The sequence below is a fragment of the Lontra canadensis genome, unplaced genomic scaffold (assembly GCF_010015895.1).
Source record: "Lontra canadensis isolate GAN:19392208 unplaced genomic scaffold, GSC_riverotter_1.0 scaffold1, whole genome shotgun sequence".
NCBI lineage: Eukaryota > Metazoa > Chordata > Mammalia > Carnivora > Mustelidae > Lontra > Lontra canadensis.
This window is the reverse complement of record NW_022630995.1, coordinates 106,447,448-106,473,719: the sequence shown is the minus strand read 5'-3', so window position 1 is coordinate 106,473,719 and position 26,272 is coordinate 106,447,448. Positions and strand designations below refer to the sequence as shown.

The 26,272-nt window shown below is 37.7% G+C and overlaps 1 protein-coding gene across 2 annotated transcripts in view; it reads left to right on the top strand.

Moving 5' to 3' along the window:
* METAP1 (methionyl aminopeptidase 1) overlaps positions 1-26,272 on the top strand; it is a 66,133-nt gene that overhangs the window by 25,808 nt on the left and 14,053 nt on the right. The window contains exons 2-8 of one of the 2 annotated variants that reach the window (XM_032861197.1): positions 6,911-6,962; positions 14,978-15,087; positions 16,231-16,291; positions 20,542-20,633; positions 21,807-21,890; positions 24,456-24,594; positions 26,137-26,268. In XM_032861197.1, the coding sequence (XP_032717088.1) occupies positions 6,911-6,962; positions 14,978-15,087; positions 16,231-16,291; positions 20,542-20,633; positions 21,807-21,890; positions 24,456-24,594; positions 26,137-26,268 (670 nt within the window). Of the gene's footprint in view, positions 1-6,910; positions 6,963-14,974; positions 15,088-16,230; positions 16,292-20,541; positions 20,634-21,806; positions 21,891-24,455; positions 24,595-26,136; positions 26,269-26,272 lie in introns of both variants that reach the window. The other variant, XM_032861187.1, reaches the window with a different exon arrangement.

The following is a 26,272-nucleotide window of genomic DNA, read 5'->3' as shown; positions in this document are numbered from 1 at the left end:
TTTTTTTTTTTTTAAAGTAAGCTCTACACCCAACTTGGGGTTTGAACTCATGACCTGAGATCAAGAGTTGCATGCTCTGCTGACTGAGCTAGATAGGTACCCACTAAAGGCAGATCTCATTTTGCAGTTTTGATATGCATGAATTTAGTTAGCATAGTTTAGTTAAGTGAAACCAGTCTCCCAGCAACATGAAGTAATTAAATGAAGTACATACTTTACAGAGAGCTCTTTAGTCCTAGGATCATTGTGTAAATCACAGGTGGGCACCTTGATCAGTGACCAATCCCTCCTTTCTTTCAGAACCTATCAATGACTGGCCATTGTGCAACTCTCACTTGTTTCTCTTCCAGACAGCCAAGTCTGTGGTTGTGTTGCTTTGTTTGCCAGTGATGACTTCTGTGATATTTTACAAAAATGGATAATTGTCAACAAAGATAGAAAGTGCAGTAAAGAAATGGTAAATGATAACGCCGGAAGTGAAATCTAAATCCAGAAAGGGGTTTGTAGAAGAAATAGCTGACCACAGGAATGTTGGCATTGCTCACCGTTCTAGAAACTCTAGATGTGCAGCCAGAGCAACTCTGTGGGGCCAACATGTTGGAATAAATGAGGAAAATGGTTGTGATGAAAAGAATAGCAGTGTTGCAGGGGAAATAATACCAACAAAAACTTTAATGGAACTCTCAGAGGTATTGACAGTACAAATGATAAAATTTGGAAGCTGTTCCATACCTAGAAAGGAGTAGGACAATTTGCCAATCATAAAAAAGATGCTCACTCCGTTTCATGAGTTATACAATGGGAAGAAAGCAAAATTCAAACTGGTCTTGGTAAGTTTTTAAATAAAGAAAGAAAATGCTCTAATTCTCAGTGGTACAGTGTACTAATAAACAAACATGAGTTTTACTTTCTTCCGCAATACTCTGTGTATTTATAACTGACAGAGTTTTGGATGTCGTATCAAAAAATTTTAAAGGTCATGGAACAATTGTAATTTCCCATTGATCATGAAGATTACTTTGTACAGTTATGGCTTGCATGGTCGTTTTTATGGTTCTGTACTATTGTGCAAAGTAAGGACTGACTGCCTGTGTTAAAAACCGGTTGTTGGGGCACCTGGGTGGGTTGGTCGGTTAAGTGTCCAGCTCTTGGTTTCGGTTCAGGTCGTGATCTTGGGGACCTGGGATCGAGCCCTCCCCCCCTTTCTCTGGAAGCCTATTGGATTTTCTCTTATCGCACTATTACAAAATTTCATATTGCATTCCTTGGGCAAGTTGAGTTTTATCTTTTGGGGGTCTTTTCAGTCTGGAAACTCCTGTCTTTCAGTTATGGGAAACTTTGAATTTATTTCTTTGCTCTCTCCTCTCCCTTTTCTTTCTGAAACTTTTGTTATTCAGGTATTAGACTTGTTGGTTTCTTCTTTTTTTTTCTATATATATATATATTTTTTTTAAAGCTTTTATTTATTTATTTATTTATTTATTTGACAGAGAAAGCAAGAGAGCACAAGCAGGCAGAGCAGCAGAGGGACAGGGAGAAGCAGGCTCCCCACTGTGCAGGGAGCCCGATACGGGGCTTGATCCCAGGACCCTGGGATCATGACATGAGCTGAAGGCAGATGCCTAACGACTAAGCCACCCAGGCGCCCCCCCTGCTTTTTAATAAGTAATCTCTACACCCATTGTGGGGCTTGAACTTATAACCCTGAGATCAAGATTCCCATGCTCTACTGACTGAGCCAGCCAGGTGCCCCAGACTTCATTGGTTTCAAATCCTTTTTTTCAAAAACACTATCTCTTTGTTTTTAACTTTTTGTCGTTTTGCTTTACTTTGGGGGGGAAGATTAACTTTGAGATAATCATTTCTACTGTCACAAGTTTTTAAGAACTTGTAGTCTCTTCCATAATTACTTAAAAGATGGAATCCTAGGCTAATGGAGCTGAAGAGTATCTGAAAGTCATCTTTTGATAACCCTGCTCTGTTCAGAAGTCTCTTCTCTATTCTTGACATATTTTTTTTTTCATTTTTTGATGGTCTCCTGCCTTTTTTATATCCTGATTTTAATGATGGCAGGAAAAGGGTTAGCCAGGTTGAGGATACAAACTGTGCTGGTGCTTACCTAACAAGTGGAGTACCTTCGGATTTTGGAAAGGAGGGTGTATGTGACAGAGCAAAAAATCTGACCTTGATTTTTCTCGGGAAAGACTGTTTTTGCAGTACTTCAGTCTTGGCTGTATTAGTACCTAGGAGACGTGTAAGCCACTTCAGCCGTACATCGTTCTCATTGACAGACATTCAGTTGATTTATTCTAAGCTGTCCTACTGAAAATGAATTCAGAATTGTACCCAGCGCACTTAGTATGCAGATTAAGCGGATTAAGGGGACACTGGAGTCAAGGCCTGGAACTGAAGAGCAGCATTGGTACACCAGGCATGCAGCCCTGGTGGCATTTTGCCTCTGGACCTGGCTGACTCTTAGACTGGAGTTCCAGGACGCACCCTGAATGCCTCTCTCCACTCCTTTCTTCCCCATCCCTGAACTTTTCCTTGTTGACAACCTTACTGCCATGAATATCTCTGCTATCAGGTAGGCTGGACGAAGGAAAAACAAGTGAAACTCCAATCTGTCTCATCACCTTTGCCAATCTTACCCATGATGATGAGTAGTTTGGAAAGGGGAGGAAGAGTAGGGGTTGAAATGGCTGACTGAAGCTTCTTAAAATAAGTCATATGCCTTTGTTGATCCCATTTAAAAATCACTGTGCGTAATTGGGAGTTGACCTCATGAATAAGTACATGTAAACAGAAAAAGCTTCAAGAAAACTGTAATTAGTCCTTCATCCCCAGTGCCCTAATTGGAATCATTCTTTAGGTGTATGCCCTGGTGTCTTGTTATTTACTGCCTTAGTTTCCTGTGGCTGCTGTAACAAACTGCCACTGACAAGAGTGCCTGAAACAACAGCAATGTATTCTTTCACAGTTGGAGAGGTAGGAAGTCCAAAGCCAGTTTCTCTGAACCAAAATCAAGGCGATGGCAGGGCGGTGCTCCCTCCAGAGGCTCTACCACATCACTCCAATCTCTACCCTTCTGGCCATATTACTTCCTTTTCTGTGTGTGTGAGCCTCCCACTGCCTCCCTGTTCTAAGGACACTCATGATGATGGCATTTAGGGCCTACCAGGATAACCTCCCTATCACAAGACCCTTAATTGAATCACATATGCAAAAATACCCTTTTTTAAAATAAGGTGACATTTACAGTTTCCAGGGATTACAACCTGGTGTCTTTGGGTGGCCATTATTCAACCTGCTGTAGTTGTTATAGCCACCTTCATCCAGGGCCCTTTTCCCCCATCCCCACCCCATCCCCTGCCTTTTAGTCTTATGAAATAGGTGAGTGATTGATTTATGTCACTGTTCTTCGAGCTTTTGTTTCTCATAATCTAATGCAATTTATAACCAATACATCTTCCAAAACTAAAGGTGTGGAGTTTTTATTTTAATGATGAGGAGTCTGGAGGTGCGGATATTTGAGACTGGAACAGTTCCACGAAGTCATCAGGGACCCTGGCTTCTTGGGGTGCACTCATTACTTTGTGGATAGAAGACTGCCGCTTTACCTCAGCCAGCGTCTCTCGGTTTGAAGCAGGGAAAGGGCAAAGAGAAAATAGGTGCCTGTTTTCTAAAAAGCTTTCCAGAGGCCTCACCTGACAACTGGGCTCACATGTTGGCCATACTAGGTCACGAGGCCACTTGTATCATCCAGGAGGCTGGGAATGTTTTTCCCAGGGTCCATTACAATTCTGCTGTTGCAGTGTTCTTTGGTGTCCAGGAGAGGGGAGAAAGGCTGTGGAGTAGGCAGCTTGCGGTCAGTCCTGGAAGGTGATGGAGGGTTTACATTTCCATCTACAACCAGAAGAAGGCTTTGTGTATATGATCACATTAATTTTTGTTCATTCTTTAACAAAAACCAAGAAAACTGTTCAGTGCCAGGCATAGTGATAAGCCCTGGGATGTCAGGGGCTCCCATATTTTGATACTTGCTATGTGCTAGAAACTTTGTTAACTACTTTCCCATGAGTTATTTACAGGATCTCCTTTAATCTGCTATCTTATCTTCCCTAGACGTATCACCCCACTCTATAGGTTTGGCAGTTGAGGATCCATGAAAATGGTTAGTAGTTATCATTTCCTAGATTTAAAGATAAAAATTTATTGATTTTTTCAGATTTGCTTACTTATTTTGAGAGGGAGCAAGAGCGTGAGCACAAGTGGTGGGAGAGGCAGAGAGAGAGGGAGAGAGAGAATCTTAAGCAGGCTCCACGCCCAGTGTGGAGTCTCTGATGCAGGGCTCAATCCCATGACCCTGAGATCATGACCAGAGCTGAAACGGGGAGTTAGAGGCTCAACTGACTGAGCCACCGAGGCGCTCCCTTAAAGATAAAATTCTAGAGGGGCGCCTGGGTGGCTCAGTGGGTTAAAGCCTCTGCCTTTGGCTCAGGTCATGGTCCCAGGGTCCTAGGATCGAGCCCCACATCAGGCTCTCTGCTCAACGGGGAGCCTGCTTCCTCCTCTCTCTCTGCCTGTGTCCTCTGCCTACTTGTAATCTGTCTGTCAAATAAATAAATAAAAATCTTAAAAAAAAAAAGATAAAATTCTAGAGCTTATAATGGTAGAGCTTAATTGCATACATGTTTTCTAGTTCTGAGTTTGGTACTAAATAGATGCTTTGAATTGAATGTAAACTCTCCACACACACCCACACCTACTCATCCATACACAGAAGCAGTGAGAAAGCATGATCTTAGGTAATCCTGGGTTTGTGTTCTCATTCTGCCTGGTGTGATTCTGTTATGTGACAGACAAGTTATTTAGCTGTTTGTGCTTCAGTTTTGTCATGTGTAAAATGGGGATAATGCTTTCTGCCTTGCAAGATTTTTCTGAGAATGAAATGAGATACAGGTTTATAGTGCACATAGTAAATGGTAACTTATTTATTATGGCTGTCTTCATATTATAGTTTAATACTGACTTTACCTTTCTTTTCTTAGGCTGAATAGATGTAGTACTGAAGAAGTCACTTAATCCTGTTTCAGTTCTTGGGACTTTTCAGTTAATTACAATACCTCTTATGGCAGAATCATAGATGTGTGTGTGTGTGTGTGTGTGTGTGTGTGTGTGTGTTTCAACCAGTTTCCTGTAACTCCAGGGTGGAGAAAAACTGACCTTTTTGCCGGTTGTGAGGGTTTTTGCAGTGTGACAGCAGATAGGAATAACTATTTTCCCTCCTGTATTAGTTTCCTATAGCTGCCATCACAAATTACCACAAATTTGGTAGCTTAAGACAACACAAACTTATTTTCTCACAGTTCAGTAGGTCAGAAGTCTGCATAGGTCTCAGGGTTAAAGTCAGGTGTTGGCAGGTTGGCAACCTTTCTGGAGGCTTTGGGAACTGTTACTTGCGCATTGTAGTTTCTAGAGGCTAGTGTCTTAGCTCATGGCCCCTTCCTCCATCTTCAATCCCAGCAATGTAACTTCTCTCCAGCCCTGCCTCCATCATTCCTTCTCTGATGACTCATGCCTCTCTCTTCCTAAGGTCAGTTTATTAGCAACTTTAATTCTCCTTTACCTTAGTTGTAACCCAACACATTCACAGGTTTCGTGAATTAGGACATGGCCATTCCTGGGGGTGCCGTTATTCTGCCAACCACATCCCCCAATCCTCCCCAAAACACTGAGCTTAGTTTTAGCTTCATAATTGAAAAAAATCCTTGAATGTTGTGGATACCTTTTTATACATTTGAAGTCTTGGGGTTTAATGTTGCAATAGGAGGTAATAGGTATGACCTGGGTTTTCTTAACCAAACAGTTGGCCTGCTGTGGAGGATACAGGGAGAGAAAAGGGGAAGTCGTGAAGATTCTGGCCCTGGAGGAGGAAACTAACCCCTCAGCCTTTGGATGAACCTCGGGGGAGAATAGCTTTAGCATCACTAGTGTAATGTGGTTTGATTACTATATAGTCCTAGGGGTGCTTTCTGTTTTTTCTTAGCTTTTTTTAAAATCCGTTACTTACTCTTTTGTATTGCAAAGTCAAAACATTTGTAGGATTTTGTGAATTTTCTTCATATTGATAATGATTTGTTTGAATAATTTTAAAGCCTTTGAAGGAAATACCATAAAAATGAAAGCATGCTTAAGATCTGTGTCTGGTTGAATTCATTTTTTTCCTAATTTATTACTTGAGTTGATTATTTGAATTCAGTTTATTACTTTAGTTCATTTTCCCAAGATAGTACTTCCTACTGGCATCTGAAATATGTCACATGAACTTTTTTTCTTAAGTGAAAAGTTGAGTCTTCCTGGTCATTGATCCATTCTGCTCAAAGTTCTCACTGAAACTCCACTGTGTGCTAACTACTGTGATTGGCTCTCTGGATGTGGGGGTAATCTTGACATAGTCCCTTCCCTCACTGAGCTTACCATGTAGGGCTGGCAGCATGGAGAAAACAAAGAGGAGGGTATAGCTAGCCAGGAATCAAACTACTATAAATAATGGAAAAATCTGCAAATTTTTCCTTTTCCCTCCCCTAGTATACAACTGATTAATTGGGTTATGGTTCTTTTCAAGTACTTCAAAATAATTTGATGACATAAAATTGAAATATAACTGTGACTGCTATTTATAATATAGGCTAATGTTTCTACTTATTTGAAGTACTTTAAGTTTAGGTTCCTTTCTGAAGTGAATTTTTAAATAGGTATCATCATTTCTTAAGCCTTCCCAAATACAGGATGTACTAAAGTCACAGATTTTGACTTGTGCAAAGTGTCCGGTGTCTATTTTTTACATACAGTATTCCTTAAAATGTCTCTGAAGGCCTGACACTAATTTTCATGTTTGCTCTTTCAGGAATGTTTTAAAGGAAGTTGGGCAACTCACAAGTTACTGCATAAGAAAGCAAGTAAGTAAAATCTTATATCTCTATACCATTTGTCTTAGAAACGACTTTTATGCAGAAGACTAGAAATATTCCAGTTCTGAAAGTGTATATTTGTATTTTTAAAATTTTTAAAATTTTTTAAAATTTAATTTTATTTTTTCAGCGTTCCAAGATTCATTGTTTATGCACCACACCCAGTGCTCCATGCAATTCGTGCTCTCCTTAATACCCACCACCAGGTTCAACTATCCCCCCATGCACCTCTCCTCCAAAACCCTCAGTTTGTTTGTTTCTTTTTTTTTTTTTTTTAAGATTTTATTTATTTATTTGACACAGAAGGAGAGATCACAAGTAGGCAGAGAGGCAGGCAGAGAGAAGGTGAAGCAGGCTCCCCGCTGAGCAGAGAGCCCGATGTGGGGCTCGATCCCAGGACCCTGAGATCATGACCTGACTGAATGAAGGCAGAGGCTTAACCCACTGAGCCACCCAGGTGCCCCCCTCAGTTTGTTTCTAAGAGTCCACAGTTTCTCATGGTTCGTCTCCCCCTGATTTCCCCCAACTCACTTCTCCTCTCCATCTCCAGTGTCTTCTGTGTTATCCCTTATGCTCCACAAATAAGCAAAACCATATAATAATTGACTTTCTCTTCTTCACTTATTTCACTCAGCATAATCTCTTCCGGTCCCGTCCATGTTGATAAAAAGTTGGGTATTCATCCTTTCTGATGGAGGCATAATATTCCATTGTATATGTGGACCATATCTTCTTTATCCATTTGTCTGTTGAAGGACGTCTTGGCTCTTTCCACAGTTTGGCGATTGTGGCTGTTGCTGCTATGAACATTGGGGTACAGGTGGCCCTTCTTTCTACTACATCTGTATCTTTGGGGTAAATACCCAGTAGTGCAATTGCAGGGTCATAGGGTAACTCCATTTTAATTTTTTGAGGCATCTCCGCACTGTTTTCCAAAGTGGCTACACCAACTTGCATTCCCACTAGTAGTGTAAAAGAGTTCCCCTTTCTCCACATCCTCTCCAACATTTGTTGTTTCCTGTCCTGTTAATCTTTGCCATTCTGTTTTGATTTGAATCTCCCTGATGGCTAATGATGAACATTTTTTCATGTGTCTGTTAGCATTTATATGTCTTCTTTGGAGAAGTGTCTGTTCATGTCTTCTGCCCATTTTTATATCAGTTTTTTGAGTGTTGAGTTTGAGTAGTTCTTTATATATCTTGGATATCAGCCCTTTGTAGTGTCATTTGCAAATATCTTCTCCCATTCTGTGGGTTGCCTCTTTGTTTTGTTGACTATTTCCTTTGCTGTGCGAAGCTTTTTACCTTGAGGAAGTCCCAAAAGTTCATTTTTGCTTTTGTTTCCTTTGCCTCCATGTGTCTTGAAAGAAGTCTTCCAGTTCTGAAAGTATATATTTGAATTTCTGAAAGTGTAATCCCAAGAGTGAGAATTAGGACATGTTTTAAAATTTTTTTATTCTTTGTGGTTTGTAATCATGGAAATAAAATGTGGCTGAGCAATCTTTTTTTTAAATCTTGTATGTAACACAAAAACATGAGATGGTTGTTAGGATAGATGGATCTTTCTTGAGCAGTACCTGAGAATGTCCTAATTTTCTGGCACCCACTTTCCTTTGCTGGAAGTGTTTGAGTGTTATAGGCAGTGGTACTTGAGCTGTCTGGCTTTTAAATTTAGCCAGATCTCTTGTTTTTGTTTCATTTTCAAAATTTATTACTTTGCTTTTTTGGTGTTTTAATACTCTTATTGGGACACCTGGGTGGCTCAGTGGGTTAAGCCAATGCCTTTAGCTCAGGTCATGATCTCAGGGTCCTGGGATCGAGTCCCGCATTGGGCTCTCTGCTCAGCGGGAAGCCTGCTTCCCCCCCTCTCTCTGCCTACTTGTGATCTCTCTCTGTCAAATAAATAAACAAAATCTTTAAAAAAAAATACTCTTATTTGCAGCTGAATATTCGATTTTTCTTTCTTTTTTTTTTTTTTAAGATTTTATTTATCTATTTGACAGACAGAGATCACAAGTAGGCAGAGAGGCAGGCAGAGAGAGAGGGAGAAGCAGGCTCCCCGCCGAGCAGAGAGCCCAATGCGGGGCTTGATCCCAGGACCTTGGGATCATGACCTGAGCCGAAGGCAGAGGCTTTAACCCACTGAGCCACCCAGGCGACCCTGATTTTTCTTTTTTAAAGTTATTTTTTGAGACACCACAAAGTGAAACTCTTAGCTATTGCTGTCAGCCACATGGATCTATTACCAATTCACATGACTTTTCCTGCTTTGGCTACTCACTCATCCTGTAAATTAATTTCATCAGTGGACTGCCTTAAGGGCTTAAGACAATTCATTGCAGTTACCTGAAAATTGACCAGGGCTTTCTGGTCTTAAAACATTGCCATCTTGATGCATGAAGGTTTGGCAGACAACTCATGGTTCTTGGTATAAAGTTTCTGTTTCTTGACCTACTGATCTTGTTCTTTTTAATTCATCAAATTATGTATTTTTTTTTAAGGAATTTGCTGGTATAATAAACATAGAGAGATTGTTTTATATGTATCTATTTTAAAATCTCATTGAGGTCAGTTTAACCACCATTTGAAGGAAAGGGAAATAAAAATGAAAAGACAATTTCTGTGGTTCTGTAAAGTGAAGTCTACATTGAATGGAAATGCTAGGTTATTGTGGGAGGAAATGTTGTTAGAGATGAGAAAGAAGGATTGCGAATAAATGAGAGTTTAACAAAGCATAAATAACAGGATTCGTTACTTCAGATCAAAGTATAGAGTTTGGTTTAAATGCCATTTAACTTTATTCAGTCATACACTAAGTACTGTATTTCTAATGTGTTAGATATTTTTAGAGCTCTTTGACCAGTTATTAATATTTTATATCCAGGAAGTTAAAAAGTTTAGATAAGTGAAGGGTTGAGGTGAAATAGTATGTTAGCAAAACAGCTTAGAATGGGTCTCTACCCCAAACGTTTCCTAACATATTGAAGTGTGTGTCTCTCCCTTTCTTTCTTCCTTTCTTCCTTCCTTTCTTTCTTTCTTTCTTTCTTTCTTTCTTTCTTTCTTTCTTTTTAAGATTTTATTTATTAGAGAGAGAGAGAAAAGAATGAGTGGGGGAAGGGGCAGAGGGTGAGGGAGAAGAAGCAGGCTCCTTGTTGGCAGGGAATCCTACATGGGGCAGGATCCCAGGATGCTGGGATCATGACCTGAACCGAAGACATACGCTTAACTGACTGAGCCACCCAGGTGTCCCATGTGTGTGTGTTTCTTTAATACTGGATTCCTACAGGAAATGAAGAGCCATTTCAACCTACACTCCAAGAGAATTCAACAGCTAATGTACCCTAAGTAAAAAGATCATAATTATTATGCTTTAGACTGAAACTGTTTGCATTTTACTTATTGCTCTAGTGTTTACTATGGTGCCATCTTTTAGATGGTGCCCTCCTGGATCTTTGGGGATGGTTTTCTTAGTGGGTGAGCACTGTCTTGATCCCTTTGGGCTGTGCTGGATAGAGACAGCCCTCAGCTGGCCAGCCCTGTATCTTTCATATCCTATTAAATTAAACCTGACTACACCCACTGGGGAGGACAGTCCTAGAGGAGGAAATGGTGTGGGGAGGGTTGGTATCTAGGGCTAAGAGGAGTATCTGGAAAGGGATCAGTAGAAACGAATGTTGGGATGGCAAGGAACCAGGCATATTAGAACAAAGCATATCTTATTCCAAAAAACAATAGTGAGAGAATATATAACATGCAGTTCATTTTGTGAAGATGTTATACCCAGCCTTTTTCTTTTTAAGATTTTCTTTCTTTATTTGAGAGAGACAGATGTAGTGAGAGAGAGCAGGAGCAGGGAAGAGAAGGAGAAGCAGGCCTCTGCTGAGCAGGGAGCCGGATGTGGGACTAGATCCTAGACCCTGGGAGCATCACTTGAGCTGTAGGCAGATGCTTAACTGACTGAGCCACCCAGGCATCCCTCTTTTTCTTAAAACTATAATGTGTACTGATCTGTAATTAAATTGCCTGATTTATATTTATATTGGTGCAAGATATTAGTCTGTCATTTGCTTTTAATATTTTTGCCTAGTTTTGGCATGAGAGTAATCCTGGACTCATGAAATGGAAGGTGTTCCCTCCTCTTTTCTTTTCTAGAAGAGATTGTGTAGAATTGGTATTATTTCTTCTGTAAATATTTGGTAGAATTTACCAGTGAAGCCATCTGGACCTGGAGTTGTTTTGATTGCAGAAGCTAATCAGGACTTAGGAAAATTTCAAGTGTGAGTTAAAGAAATGACTCAAGGGCAGAATTTACTTTTCATGTGTCCTAGGGAAGAAGACCGGTTAGATTGCAGAGCCCTTAAAGGCACACAGTGTTGACGGTTGCTAGGCACATACTACCAACACGTATCTCCTGTCAGAATGCACACAGTAGCATTGGCTTTTAGTCTGACCTGTAAAAGTTGTAAATAATAATACAGTAGGTTTTAGTTATCACTTTTTTTAGTTTATCACTGATAAAATCAGTATGTTTCTTTGTCACCTTTGCCTCCGATAAAAGGTAGGAGGAGTGCTTTAGAAGTACCTTTTGAATTGCCGAAAGTATGATATGAAAACTCTATTTAAAAAAAACCCAGGGGCGCCTGGGTGGCTTAGTGGGTTAAGCCTCTGCCTTCGGCTCAGGTCATGATCCCAAAGTCCTGGGATCGAGCCCCACATCGGGCTCTCTGCTCAGCAGGGAGCCTGCTTCCCCCTCTCTCTGCCTGCCTCTCTGCCTACTTGTGATCTCTGTCTGTCAAATAAATAAAATCTTAAGGAAAAAAAAAAACAACAAAACCCAAACCTTTAAGTAATTCTTTTTATTCTACTTCTCTACTACTCCGAACCTAGTATGCTTGATTTTTGGATTGCAGACAGAAGGTATTATGTAATCATTCAGAACTGGTTCCACCAAGCTTTGTGAGCATGGATTACGTTAAGCCTTACCTCCAAAGTGCTGAAATTACAGGTTTGTTATGAGGATTAAATAAAGAAATCCACATCAAGTGCTTAGCATGTGTACAATGCCTAGTAAGTGCTCAACAATTGTTTAATAATTATCTCTGCAAGAACTGAGTCAGGATTGTGAGCAGAAAATCCTGTCCCAGGCAAAGCTGAGATGGGTGCGTTCTGTATCCGCTGACTAGGAGGGGGCCGCCTGTGCAGGACCTTTTCAAGAGTGAGGCCTGGGTGTGCGGTGCTTTGGGTCATACCTTGTGCGTACCGGTTACTCTTTGCCGCTACCTGTGGTGTACCTGGCTGGTCTTTTTGCATTGAAATGTTTGGAAGACAGCTACAGAGGTTTATTTACACTGTCCTGTGTTTTCAGTCTTTTGACAAAGACCAGTGAGTAAATAGTTTTGTTCCTAACCCCCCAGTACAATTCATGCTTACTAGGTAGACACTGTTAATGTGTCTAGCATTGAGGGTTAGAGCAAACTGATCCTAAAATGTAAACTAACTTACTTTTGAGGTGTCAGTTTCCCTAAGTAAATTATACCTGGAGATTAGAAAAGAAATTACCATAATTCAGTCTTAATTTATTTGGGTAGCTTTGAGTTATATTATCTGTTGGAGGTCTGCTTTTTTTTTTTTTTTTTTAAAGGTTTTATTTATTTATTTGAGAGATACAGAGAGAGAGAATGCACACAAGCAGGGGGAGGGCAGAGGGAGAGGCAGGCTCCGTACTGAGCAGGGAGCCGGATGCGGGACTTGATCCCAGGACGCTGAGATCATGACCTGAGCTGAAGGCAGACACTTAATGACTGAGCCACCCAGGCGTCCCTTGGAGGTCTGCTTTTAATTCTCTTTTGGAAAATAGACTGTGGAAGGGCCTGAACACAGATCATCAGGAAGCTTTGGAAGATTGCACATCTCTTCTGTTCCCTTCCACACTCCCTGCAGTATGTCAGACCAAAAAGCCTACATCTTGTTTGCTGTTCTGTCCAAGGTTTCAGGTGAAAATTAATCTTGAAGTTTATATTTCAGAAAAAGCACTTGATGTAATTGATAGCTGAAGCAGGCATCCATTTGCCTGCATTTTGAACTGTTTTCTGAAATGTTTGACCCTGGGGTTAATGAATGGAGTCTGTTTTTGTCCTGGGATGTGTAACAGTTTTCCTATTGACATTCATGTCCTCCGGTGGCTTTCCTGAACTCCAGAGGGGAGAAAGATCTCAAAATCAGGAGCATGATAGAGCTTTTCTTTTCCTTTGCTCTTCTTATTTTTATTTTCTAGTATTACTCTTTTCCATTCCTTTACTTTATATATAATATTATAATTGCATTCCAAAGAATGCAACTACTTTGCATTACTGACCTGTAAAAGTTGTAAATAATACAGTAGATTTTAGATTGTCACAATTTTTAGTGAGAATTACAATTACTTTGCATTTCCAAAGTAATGTGACTGGACTGGCTGTACTTTTGCAGTCTTGTCCATTGTGCTTCAACCACCTTTCAATTCCAGGTTGACCATGGGCTCCGCGGAGAGGGCATTGCCCTGGGAGCCAGCATTGCTACATGTCTCTGCTCTTGTGAGCCATACTGCCTCAGTTTCTTCCTCTATAAAATGAGGAGTCAGTTAGTGTCGATGGCCTTTTTTTTTTTTTTTTAATTATTTATTTGTCAGAGAGAGAGAGAGAGAGACCACAAGTAGGCCAAGAGGCAGGCAGAGGCAGAGGGAGAAGCAGGCTCCCTGCCGAGCAAGGAGCCCGATGTGGGACTCGATCCCAGGACGCTGGGATCATGACCTGAGCCGAAGGCAGCTCCTTAACCCACTGAGCCGCCCAGGCGTCCCTCGATGGCCTTTTTGTTGCTGTTAACTTAGTCACCGTGCTGTATTTGACATGCCTAGAACTTACTGATCTTATAACTGGAAGTTTATACTTTTGGACCCCCTTCACTCATTTCACCATTCCTCGTTAGCCTAACACTGTGTGAGTCTCTCTATTCTCCCCAATTTGGATGTTTAGATTGTTTAAAGGGGCAGTTTTATTTTCCTTGCAGACCTCAGAAATTTTTGTTTGAAATCTGACTTTGATTTGTTTTTTAAATTTTTTAAAAATCTGACTTTCAGAAGCTATGATAGCTTAATGGTAAACAGGAGAAGACCAGTGTGCATGTAGGAGGGATTTGAATTTCTGCTATGTAAAAGTCTTAGGTTACTTTTATTTTACTTGGTGGATGAGAGGTGCAGTCAGGGTGCTGGCATCAAGCAACATTGAGGGTCTCTTCATATGCAAAGAAGTCAGGTGCATTAACATTATGTATTAATAGCTAACCTGGCAAGAGTGAGTATGTGTGATTCTTAATTTTTCTACTGAGTTTTCAGTAATTTTCTATTGATTGTTCTCTCCTCTTATCTTTGACTTTCCTACTTTCTTCTATTACTCCCTTTCTGAAAAAAGGCATATGATGACTATAAAATTTTCAAAACATTCTGAAGTACTTGTCTGAAAGCTTTTTGTCAAATAAGTGGGAAATTTTTATTTTTTACTTTAAATTTGGTGTGAAACTATTTAGAATCTGTTCTTTCCGTAGGAGCACAGAATCCATTTATAACATCTGCTCTCAGTTGGGAGGTTTTGCCTAGGCTTAAGATTTTATATTTTCAAAAAATGGGCTTCCTATAAATTGACATTGTGGAGAGAATACATTTAGCATTTTCTTGGAAAAGGAGTTCTCTGAGCTATTCCTGTTTGATATTGTGTAAAATCTTGGAATATGTTTAGCTTGGGTCTTTTCTCCCAAGACACTGAGATCTTTGAGGAGTCATAGGGTTGTGAACATAGCAAGAAAGCAGAAGCTTTGATGATTTAGGTTTGGGTGGAAGTTTGTTAGATTTTTATGCCTGGGCTCTGTGGCTTGGTTTCCAAACAAGTGATAGTTAAAGTATTCTTGTCCTCAGTAGCTTGACAGCTGAAGTACTTCTTTCTCTTTTTTTCTTGTCTGCCTACCTTCTAGAAGATGAAAAGGCCAAGCGAGAAGTGTCTTCCTGGACTGTAGAAGGTGATATTAACACTGATCCGTGGGCAGGCTATCGATATACTGGGAAACTCAGACCACATTACCCACTGGTGAGTAAATAAGGTAATAAAAATTTTTACATTCTTTTTTTTTTTAAAGGTTTAATTTATTTATTTGAGAGAGAGAGAGAGAGAGAGAGAGAGAGAGAGAGGAGATAAGCAGGAGGAGAGGGAGAAGCAGACTTCCCACTGAGCAGGGAGCCTGCTGTTGCTATCAGCCTCGATCCCAAGATCCTGAGATCATGAACTGAGCCAAAGTCAGACACTCAACTGACTGAGGTGCCCAAAATTTTACTTTCTTTTAAAACAATTTTCAGTTTCCTAAAAATGATACATGTGTTTTATATTGCAGTTATTAATCACACAATCAGGATCAAATTTGCATTCTAGCTCTTTAGCTTTTATGATGTAGTACTTGGAATTTAGGATAATTGACAGTCATGGACAAAGCAGAAAGAATTCTAGGTGAAGGCTTAAAAACATTTTAATCTTAAAAAAATGAGGTAGAATAGATATTTTCTGCCCTGCACAATGATAGTGTAAATTACTATTTTCCTATTTTTTTTAAAGCAGGATATATATCCACCTTAATTTAGATACAGCTTTTCTGCCACTCCCAGTCCTTCCTATGGTTCTTGGCAGGTGGACCTCAAGAATCTTAACATAGGAGTTGCCTTAAGTTGACATCTGTTTGCCATCCTTAAGTATTTAAAAACTCTTTACTGATGGTGTTCTTTTTATCAAAGGAGTGTATCTTTTATTTTTAAATTTGGAAAAATACAAAAAGTATGAGAAATTCTCTTTATTCTACCTGCAGAGGTAATGGGAGCATATTGATGTAGATATACTTTGAGATATTATTTTATTACTGTTTTTGGCTTGCTAGTTTGCTTAGAGCAACACGGGCATGTTGCTGTCCATGTTATCTTAAATCCTAACTTGTCTGCTCTCCTCCTTTTTTAAATATCCTCAGAAACGGAGTGGTGTTAGCCACTAGAAAAGGAAGGCTTAGTCTTCATGAAATAGATATGATATTTAAGATGTCATTTAAAACTTGTTTTCCATTTATATTTATGAATGAACTTTTATCTTTAGTGTGTTTTCCCCTACTTTTTATCTTTGTTAATAAATTTTAATAATGAAAGTTACTCCCAGATTTGAATTGGTTTTAACTAACCTCTTTGATGTTTTTAGATGCCAACAAGGCCAGTGCCAAGCTATATTCAAAGACCAGATTATGCTGATCACCCTTTAGGTAAATTCTGTGCTGATTCTTCATTTTTGTTTTGTTTTGGTTTTTTTTGGGTAGAAATTTTTCAGTGCTGGATTTCCAGTAAATGTAAACATGTTTTTCTGAGACACACTAGAACATTTGCAACAATTAAAGTTTCTTTCCTTCCTTTAGAAATCTACCCAATTCTGAAAACATTGTTTATGTAGCTGCTAACGGGTATATTTAACATAATGTATTTTGTGTTGTTTTGTCAAATTCTAAATTAAAAAATTGTTTTGATTTTAACATGTCCTCCTACCTTAATTATGTACTATCTATTTAGATAAAAAACAGCTTGTGGAGACCTTGATTGAATGCCTAACTAAAGACTCTGGGCTGTAGCAGTAATAGAAATGGTAGTGAGGATGATTAATTCTATAATCGGTATTTATTTTTTCATGACCATGTGTCAGGCACCATGCCAAGTTCTTTACGTGTATTCCTTTTTCCATTTAATACTTTGACCACCCCTGAGTTGGGTTCCATGGTCTTCTCCATTTTATAGATATTGATAGTGAGGAACCCAGAGAAGATAATGGAATTTGCAACACAGGTTAGTGAAGCAGTCTGATTGTAGGGCCTACATACATAGCTTCAGCTGGACTGTGTGACATTACTGATTCTCCATGTCTAAAATGTTGAGCGTCATCCTTTTCCTGTGGTTTAATCTACTAAGCTAAGCTACCTTTGCTTTGCTTTGTTCTCTAAGAAGTGGGAGGTGTATTAATGTCTTACGAATATAATTTTATTTTTTTTAAAGATTTATTTATTGATTTATCTTAGAGATAGAAAGAGAGAGAGTGCATACAGGCAGTGGGAGGGGTAGAGGAAGAGGGAGAGAGAATCCACAAGCAGATTCCCCGGCTGAGCACGGAGCCCATTGTGGTGCTCAGGGTCAATGTCCTGAGATCTTGACCTGAGCCAAAAGCAAGAGTTGGCTGCTTAACAGACTGAGCCATCCCAGGCCAGGTGTCCCATGAATATAATTTTAAAATTTAGTTAAATTCCACAATTTCAGATGAATTGAAGGACAGGACAGTCTGAATGAAAGAACATTGTTAAGGATGTATAATTTCATTACTCTGTACTTAATATACTTGAGTATAGTTTTAATTTGTGTTTAAAAAAAAAAAGACAAGGTAAATTCTAATAGGATAAAATGTTACACAGCGAAAAGTAAGTCCTATTCCCCATAGGTAACCAGTGTTAACAGTTTCTTGGGACAATTTCTAGGGATATTTTATGTGTATACGCATGTAAATACCACACCCCCGGTTACACACAAAAGGGACAAACCGTATACACCTTTTCACTTTTCGCCTTGTGATATTCTCAATACTTCTTGGAAACATTCCATATAAACCCACCTCTTTCTTTTTAATGACTGAGGTATATTCCATTGTGTGGATGCGTCATAGTTGGGTAAGCCAGGCCTCTTCTAATACATGGCTAGTTTATTTTCAGGTTTTTGCTTCTTAAAATTTGACTGCAGTAACTGTTCTTATAATTACATCTTTGTGAACATGTGAGAGTATTTCTATAGGTTAATTGGCTAAAGTGAGTGAGTAGATCAAAGGATGCATGCATTTTTTAATTTTGAGAGTTACTACAAATTTCAGAGCTTTTTGCCATTCGTTACTCTCATTAAAAACATATGGGGGTTTCTTTTCCTATATTCTCCCTTGTATTGACTGTTGCCAAGTTTTATGATTTGTGCTAATTGATACTGTAATTTATATTCTTAAATTGTAAGGTTGAGCATCTTTTTATATGTTAAAGGTCATTTTTATTTTTTTTCCTCTTGATCTGTCTGTTCATATTCCTAGGCTTACCCCCCTTAGATTTGTAGTTTTTTCTATTCTGAGTTGTAAGTGTTCTTTGTATATTAAGAAAAATAATCCCTTGATGTACATGCTATAAATGTTTTTTCCCAACTGAATATTTACATTTTTGTCTTTGTAACATTACATTTATGACAGACTTGAAACATTTTTCCGTAATAAAATTTGTCAGTGTTTTCTTTCAAGGTGTCTATGGCTTGATGAACCAGAAAGACCTTTCTGGTTCAGATATTACAAAAAATATTTTTCTTGTCTTTTCTTCCACTGTTACGTGGTTTCACTCTTTTTGTGTATGATAAGATTTTTGGTGCTTTTATCATTTATTATTAGGTGTTAAACAGGGATGCAACTTAATTTTTCTGTCAGAATATCTGGTTGTCATATCACTAATGTTTAAGCAAATCAGTTGTCTTTTAATTGATTGTAAAATGCAATCTATATCTTTATAGTTAATTCTTACATGTCTGGGTTTGTTTTTGGTTTCTGATCTGTTTCATTGACTGTTTGTCTAATCATCTGCCATTGCCAAACTTTTTTTTTTTTTTAAAGATTTTATTTATTTATTAGAGAGAGGGAGAGCAGAGGGAGCATGAGAGGGAGAAGCAGGCTCCTGCTGAACAGAGAGCCTGATGTGGGGCTTGATCCTAGGACTCTGAGATCATGACCTTAGCCAAAGGCATTAACTCAACCCACCAAGCCACCCAGGTTCCCCACCAAACTTTTTTTAATTATTATTGCTATATAATGTTTTAATACTTGGTAAGCCTTGTTGTGCCACCTTTCCTCTTTTTTTCAGAATTTTCCCAAGATTCTTGCATGTTTGTTTTTCCATGTGAAATTTATTTTATTTTATTACGTTTTTCCATGTGAAATTTAGAATCCGTTTGTCTGGTTCCCAAAAATACCCTGTTGCCATTTTTCTTGGGATAGCATTAAATTTATAGATTAATATGGGAAGAACTCACACCTTTACAATATTGAGAATTCCTACCCAAGAGTAGGGTGTTTTTCTCCTTTGTCTCCTTCTATGTCTTTTAGTGGTGTTTTCAATTTTTTCATTAGGTTTTTTTTTTTTGGTTTTTTTTTTGGTTCTTTATTATTTATTCCTAGATACTTTATCTTGTTTAGTTATTCTTAGGAATAGTATCTTCTGTATTTTGTAGCAATGGTTTGTATGTGGGAAAGTTAATTGACTTTGATACATTTATCTGATATTCTGCCAACTGCTGCATTCTTATTTGTAGTCATTTATCAGATATTCCCTCCTTCTAGGGTCACATAATCATATCTAAAAGTGGTGAGGATTTTGTTCTTTTCTTTTTAGTTTTATACTTCTTATTCTTTCCCTGTTTAATTACATTTGTTAGTACTGTCAGAACATTGTTAAATAATATTCCTGACAAGTGGGCATTCCATGATGATGGTTCTTAGCTTAAGATTTGTATTTGTCATGTTAAGGTGTTAGTTGGTCATGTTATCAGAATTATCTTTGAAGATGATCGTTTATCTTTCCTCTCTTAATCTGTGGCCCTGATGAATTATATTAATAGATTTGTTACTATTGAACTATCCTTGCCTTTCCACTGTGAATCTCATTTAAATCATGCTGCATTTTATGTTTTTTGGATTCTGTTTGATAAGACTTTATTTGGGATTTTTTTAATCATTTATAAAAAAGCTTAGTTTATGGTTTATTCTCTTTTGTCAAGTTTTGAAATAACCATTATACTGACTGTGACACTTTTCAAATGTATGAATAATTTGAATTAAGCTAGTTTTATTAGTTAAGATTCTTAGGGCGGTATTTTTCAAACTTTTTTGACTATGACCTAGGATGAGAAATGGATTTTATAACATGATTGTGTGTGTGTGTAAATTAACAAACATTCCACAACAGCTCTTACTCCTGTTCTATATGATTTAGTCTAATAGTTTATGTTCCATGTATTTACTTTAAAAAGATGTTAGCCAACTTAGGTTCTTGTTTAAAAAAATCAATGAGTATAATGATTCATCAGTTGTTGGTGTATAATTGCTTCATTAGTTGATGATCATGACCGCAATTTGTAAATTGCATAGGACTATTTAAGTGTGAATCATTTACTGACCTTACCAGCATATTGCCTGTACGTGATAAATACCCCACATTGACTGATTTCTGATCTGGGAGTTTGTTCTTTAGAGTTCTGTCTTCTGTTTGTTTAGCAAATTTTCTTTTCATGTTGGAAATATTTTTAAAAAATACCTGACCTGGACCCTCTAAAATGATGAGATACCATTGTGTGAAGTAATGAGACTTGACGATTATTGTTTTGTCAGGAAGACAACTATGCTAATAAATACTACATCTTTCCATTCATTTTGGCTTTTCTTACTGATTCTCTTTTTTAGGAATGTCTGAATCTGAACAGGCTCTTAAAGGTACTTCTCAAATTAAATTACTCTCATCTGAAGATATAGAAGGGATGCGACTTGTATGTAGGGTAAGAGTTACTTTTTTCCCCATGGGGTAAGCTATGTTTAAGTGGACATGGAGTGATTAGACCTGAAGTCAATGATTTGTTGATGTATAAAGGTAGCAGTTGTTATATTGTTAGACTTTGGCTAGCCATACTTACTTTTCTTTAAACTAGTGTTAGCATATAATTTTATGCAACTATTGTTTTCTACATCGATAGCTTGGATAGCCTATTTGAAAAATAATATGGCAGGTAATCTAGCTTAGTTGGCAGTCAATTTTTTGACACTTTTTTTTTTAATTTTTAATTTTTTATGACACTTTTTCTTTTTTTTAAAAGAACCAGGTATTCATGGTATTTTGTTATTTTATTTTTGTGATTCATCGTAACAATAAGGCAAAGTTTAAGGCTTTATATAACTTTAAGTTAAAGCCTCCGTTAAAGCCATGAAATATAGTAGCTCACCCTTATCTGTGGTTTCGCTTTCCATGGTTTCAGTTATCCGTGGTCAACCACGGTCTGGAGGCAGTTGATCTTTTTTTCTGATGTATTGTCAGAAGGTCATTAGTACCCTAGTGCTACATCACAGTGCCTATGTTGTTCACTTCATTTTATCTCATCATGACAGCATTTTATCATCTCACATCATCCCCAGAAGGGTGAGTAGAGTATGGCAAGCTATTTTGAGAGAGGGAAATCACATTCATATAACTTTTATTATAGTATATTGTTATAATTATTCTATTATTGTTATTAAACTCTCACTGTCATTTATTTATAAATTAAATTTTATCATAGGTTTATATATGTAGGAAGATATAGCATATGTTGGTTTCGGTACAGTTTGGTTTCAGGTGTCCCTAGAGATAATGGGAAGCTGCTGTAACTAGGAAGTATAAAAATGTGAGAAGACTTAACTTCCACTAGTTGATTATTATTTAGATTCCTAGGATATGCATTTTCATATAGAAATCAGGCATGCTTACTTATTAAGCTAGTTAGCCCAATTTTATCTATATATTTATATACACACATCTGTTGATTGATGGACATTAGAAATGGAAAGGTTTTAAAAATGAAAATTCAAGATTATATTTAGGGTACGATTCTGTCACAAAACCTAAGATAGTACAACATACAGATTCCTCTTTCTGTTTCATTTCTTCTTGAATGTATTAAATATTTTTTTTTTTACAGCTTGCTAGAGAAGTGTTGGACATTGCTGCTGGCATGATTAAACCCGGTGTGACTACTGAAGAAATAGATCATGCTGTACACTTAGTAAGAACTCTACTTTTGAAAATGTTTTTCACATTATTAGATGTTTTAGGCTTCTAAAAATTAAGTAAACTTAAGTTCTAAATGTCAAAAGTAATATCTAAATTAACATAGCTAATTTGAAAGCAGATTCTTGCTTTATTTCAATATAGAAAATATTCAAGTCTTTATTCCCATTTTTAAGTATCTGTGATATTTACGTCTGAGGTGAGCTTGAAATATCTTGTTTCTGAAATCTCACATTTTATAATGTTTAGTTTAGTTTTTATAAAATGGTAATTTTACAAATTTATAGTGCTTTATTTTTTTAACGCTAGTGCTTTAAATAAACCATGCCACTACATACATTAAGTATTCTGAAATAAAGAAGAATACAACTTCTGAAACTAGATTAGAAAAAAAATGTTCCCTTTCATATCTATAATAACAAAGCAGTGAATAGAACAGTGTTTGTAGTAAATACAATACAGGGTATCTTTTTATAAAGATTGCCTATCCATCATGGAGAGACCTTAGTACATGAGTAGTAATGAATGCACACATTATATGAGTAGATTGTTCACAAGAGAAGAACAATAATTAGTTAATAAATCACAGGGAAAACTAATTAAACCTGCTATGGTAATCAAACAAAAGCAAATCATGAAGACGTACTGAATTAGTTCAGTATTTTAAAGATGTTTATTTCCACTGCCTTTATGGAGAAGATGAAGCTAGTACTTCTTTACATGGTGGTGCTACTGTAAATTGGGACATCCTTCTTGAAAAGAAATTTGACAGTGTGTCTTGAGCCATAAAAATGTTCATAAAATTATTTATGCACACCCATGTGTGCAAATGGTGGAGGGACAGAGGGAGAGAGAATCCCAAGCAGCCTTCTTGCCCAGCACGGAGCCCAGCAGCGAGGCTCCATTTCGCTGAGATGCTGAAATCAGGACATGAGTCGAAACCAAGAGTCAGATGTTTAACCGTCTGAGCCATCAGGCACCCCAGCTTGTAAAATTTTTTATTAAAAAAAAAACTACAAATTCCGATTTGGGGAAATTGTTCCATATATTATAAAATATGTAATATGCAGTAATAGCATTTTGCGCACTTGTCATAGCTCAGGTGCTCTTTATATATGTGTGTGTGTGTGTGTGTGTGTGTGTGTGTGTATGTATTAGAGATTGAGCATGTGTACAAGCTGGGGGGAGGGGCAGAGGAAGAGGGAGAAAGCAGGCTCCCTGCTGAGCAAGGAGCCCGATTTGGGCCTTGATCCCAGGACCCTGGGATCATGACCTGAGCAGAATGCAGGCACCCAGCTGACTGAGCCACCCAGGTGCTCTCAGGTGCTCTTTTACATGCTGCTTTTACTAACTTACTTAATCTCTGCAACAGCTCAATGAAGTAGATATCACTGTTGTCTCCCTTGTATAGGAAAGGAAACTGAGGAAGGGGTTAATTGACTTGTCCAATGTTAGACACAACTCGTAAGTGATGGAGTTGGCATTTTTCGTCAAGACAGTTTGCTGTGTAAACTATTATTTATACTGGCTGTGAGAAGTATAAGAGTATATCATTAAGTAAGGGAAAAGTGACAGGAATGTTGTTATTGGTTGTAACATTTTATGTAATTGAGGAAACTTAATTTAAATTTTCCAATAATAGTGGAATCGGCAGTAAAATTTTGGTGTATTTCACAAATCATATTATATGCAACTACTTAAAAATTACTAGTGTGAAGACTGTGTGGCAGTATGGAAAGAGAAAGCATGTATGCTATAACTCCCACTGTGGAAAAATATCCAAGTAACCTAAGATTCGTTAAGGAAAACCTAACCGTTTTCTTAGAGGTTCCTTTGTTGTTCTATATGCATGTAGTGCTTAAAAATGTATCTGAAAGTACTTTCTCATCTCTTAATTATGTTGGTATTCCTTTTTTTGGTCACAGGGATATAGGGTTGTTGTATAAGATATTATACTTACATTAAAAGTACATATTATTTTCTTTAGAAATTATCTTTTAATTTTAAATAATACATTTTTAATAAAAAGTAGTTAATTCTAAACTAGAATCTTCAGATACATAACATTTGTATTTGTAAGTATTTGTAATATGTGAATTTGCTTTTCTTTTGCAATTATTAGTAAACTGGATTGCATAAAGCCTGGTATATATTGTTTAAGATGACATTTACTACCATTTCTAAAATAAAATACTAAGTTCATTAGCAAAATTAGCATTAGCATCTGTGCAACATATTTTTTCACATTTTTCAAATTTTAAAACCTGGCTAATTGCAGTGCCTGGATGGCTCAGTCTGTTGAACGTCTGACTCTTGATTTTGGCTCAGGTCCTGATCTCAGGGTCATGAACTTGAGCCCTACGTTGGGCTCTGCTTGTGGCGTCTGCTTGAGATTCTCTTTTTCTCCCTCTGCCCCTTCCCGCACTTGGCACACTCTTACTCTCTCTCTTTCTAAATAAATAAACACAATCTTTAAAAAAAATCTGGTTAATTGCATATTGATTAATTTTTTTCTTTTGTTCATTCCAAATTATTTTCTCTGTATTTTACTTTATTGTAGGCATGTATTGCAAGAAACTGTTATCCTTCTCCCCTGAATTATTATAATTTCCCAAAGTCTTGTTGTACTTCAGTGAATGAAGTGATCTGCCATGGGATTCCAGACAGACGGCCCTTGCAAGAAGGTGATATTGTTAATGGTAAGAAATATGTAAGTGTGACTTTTATCCCCATCAGTGAAACAACAGCAAGATTTTGGACATCTGATAGTGACTTCATTTTGTTCACTTTGTTCCGGTCTTGACTTACCCTTTTTTTGTATTTAAAATGTAAAAGAAATCCTAAATATATGGAAACGTTTTTTAATGATTTTAAGATATTGCTTTTAAGATACTTCTAGTATATGTTTGGTACAGCATGAATTTCTTTAATGCCAGTTATCGTATGTGAATGATAAATAGGTGAAAGATGAGTGAAATGTGGAAGTAATGTTCATTCAGCTGGGATATTTTTCCCCTTTTCCTTTTAGTCCACTGATGATTTTGAAGAGATCAGGGCAGGTTTTCTTACAGATAAGAAGTTTTTAGTAACATCTGAAGACCCTAAGAAAATAGCTAAAATCCTACAGAAGTACAGAAGCCTTCCTTGATGTAAAAAGTTCAGAACGTAGCTCTGAGGACCACTGTGTTAAGCTCTCTTGCAAGTGTAGAGGAAGGAGCTGCCAAGACATTTCCCTCTGGGATTAAAAGACATAGTGACAAGCTGGTGCAGACCACGTATGAGTGCCTGATGCAAGCCAAAAAAGGCATCCCTAGATGGCATTTTTAATATTGATGAACTTGGTCTCATTAGTAATCAGATATCTTCAAAGGCTTATGTATCAGATCGGGAAGCATGAGCCCAAGTGGTGAAGGCTGCTGGGGATGCAGTGCCCGCGATGCTGGCTGGGTGCAGTGCTAGAGACAACGGACACCTCTTATTCTGGTTATAACAGGGGGGCTGTTTATGAAATGCCATAGGTGTTGAGATATCTGCCTGAACTCTTTTTTTTGTACAAACCCTGTTACTTTTATTACATGCATAATGTGTGTGGTTTTTCAGGAATATATGTGTCATGCTAGCCAACACACTATATTGTGATCTTGTAGGTTGGTTGAAAATTCATGGTTTAAAAATACTAATTTAATGTATACATTTAGTGTTTTATATACTAGTAGTCTGTCCTCTTAAATATGGGGACAACGGGAGGGATGAATATTCACAAATAAGGAGAAGGCAGATGAGTTTTTGAAAAAACAAATATAGAATAGCGTAAGCGTTTCTATTTATGGATGTGCTTGGAGGAGGAAAAACTCATTGAAGATGGTAAGTGAAAGTATTTTCTGTTTAATGTCAAAACGTAGCATAACTCTCCATTTAATCCTATTAATGTGACTTACTGATCTTGCATGAACGTGTCCTCAGTAGGTTTCTTCTGCCGCCCATGATCTGATTACTGTTGTATGTATAGAAGCCCATCATCTGGCTTGTGCTGTGTGACCACTCCATTTTCTCCACAGTGAGTTTAGTTACAGGCAAGGGGTGTTTTTCAGGAATTCACTGTATATATCCCTTAGTGTCTGCTTGGAGAATGCAGTAATTGTCTTGCTCCTGAAACTGCTTGATGCTGCCATGTTGGAGAAGTGACTTGTATTTTGAAATAAAAACAAATGTGGCCTTTTTATTTGTCCGTTGTTTTGCAGTGGACATCACTCTTTATCGCAACGGTTATCATGGGGACTTGAATGAGACGTTTTTTGTTGGAGATGTGGATGAGGGAGCGCGGAAGCTGGTGCAGACCACGTATGAGTGCCTGATGCAAGCCATCGATGCAGGTCA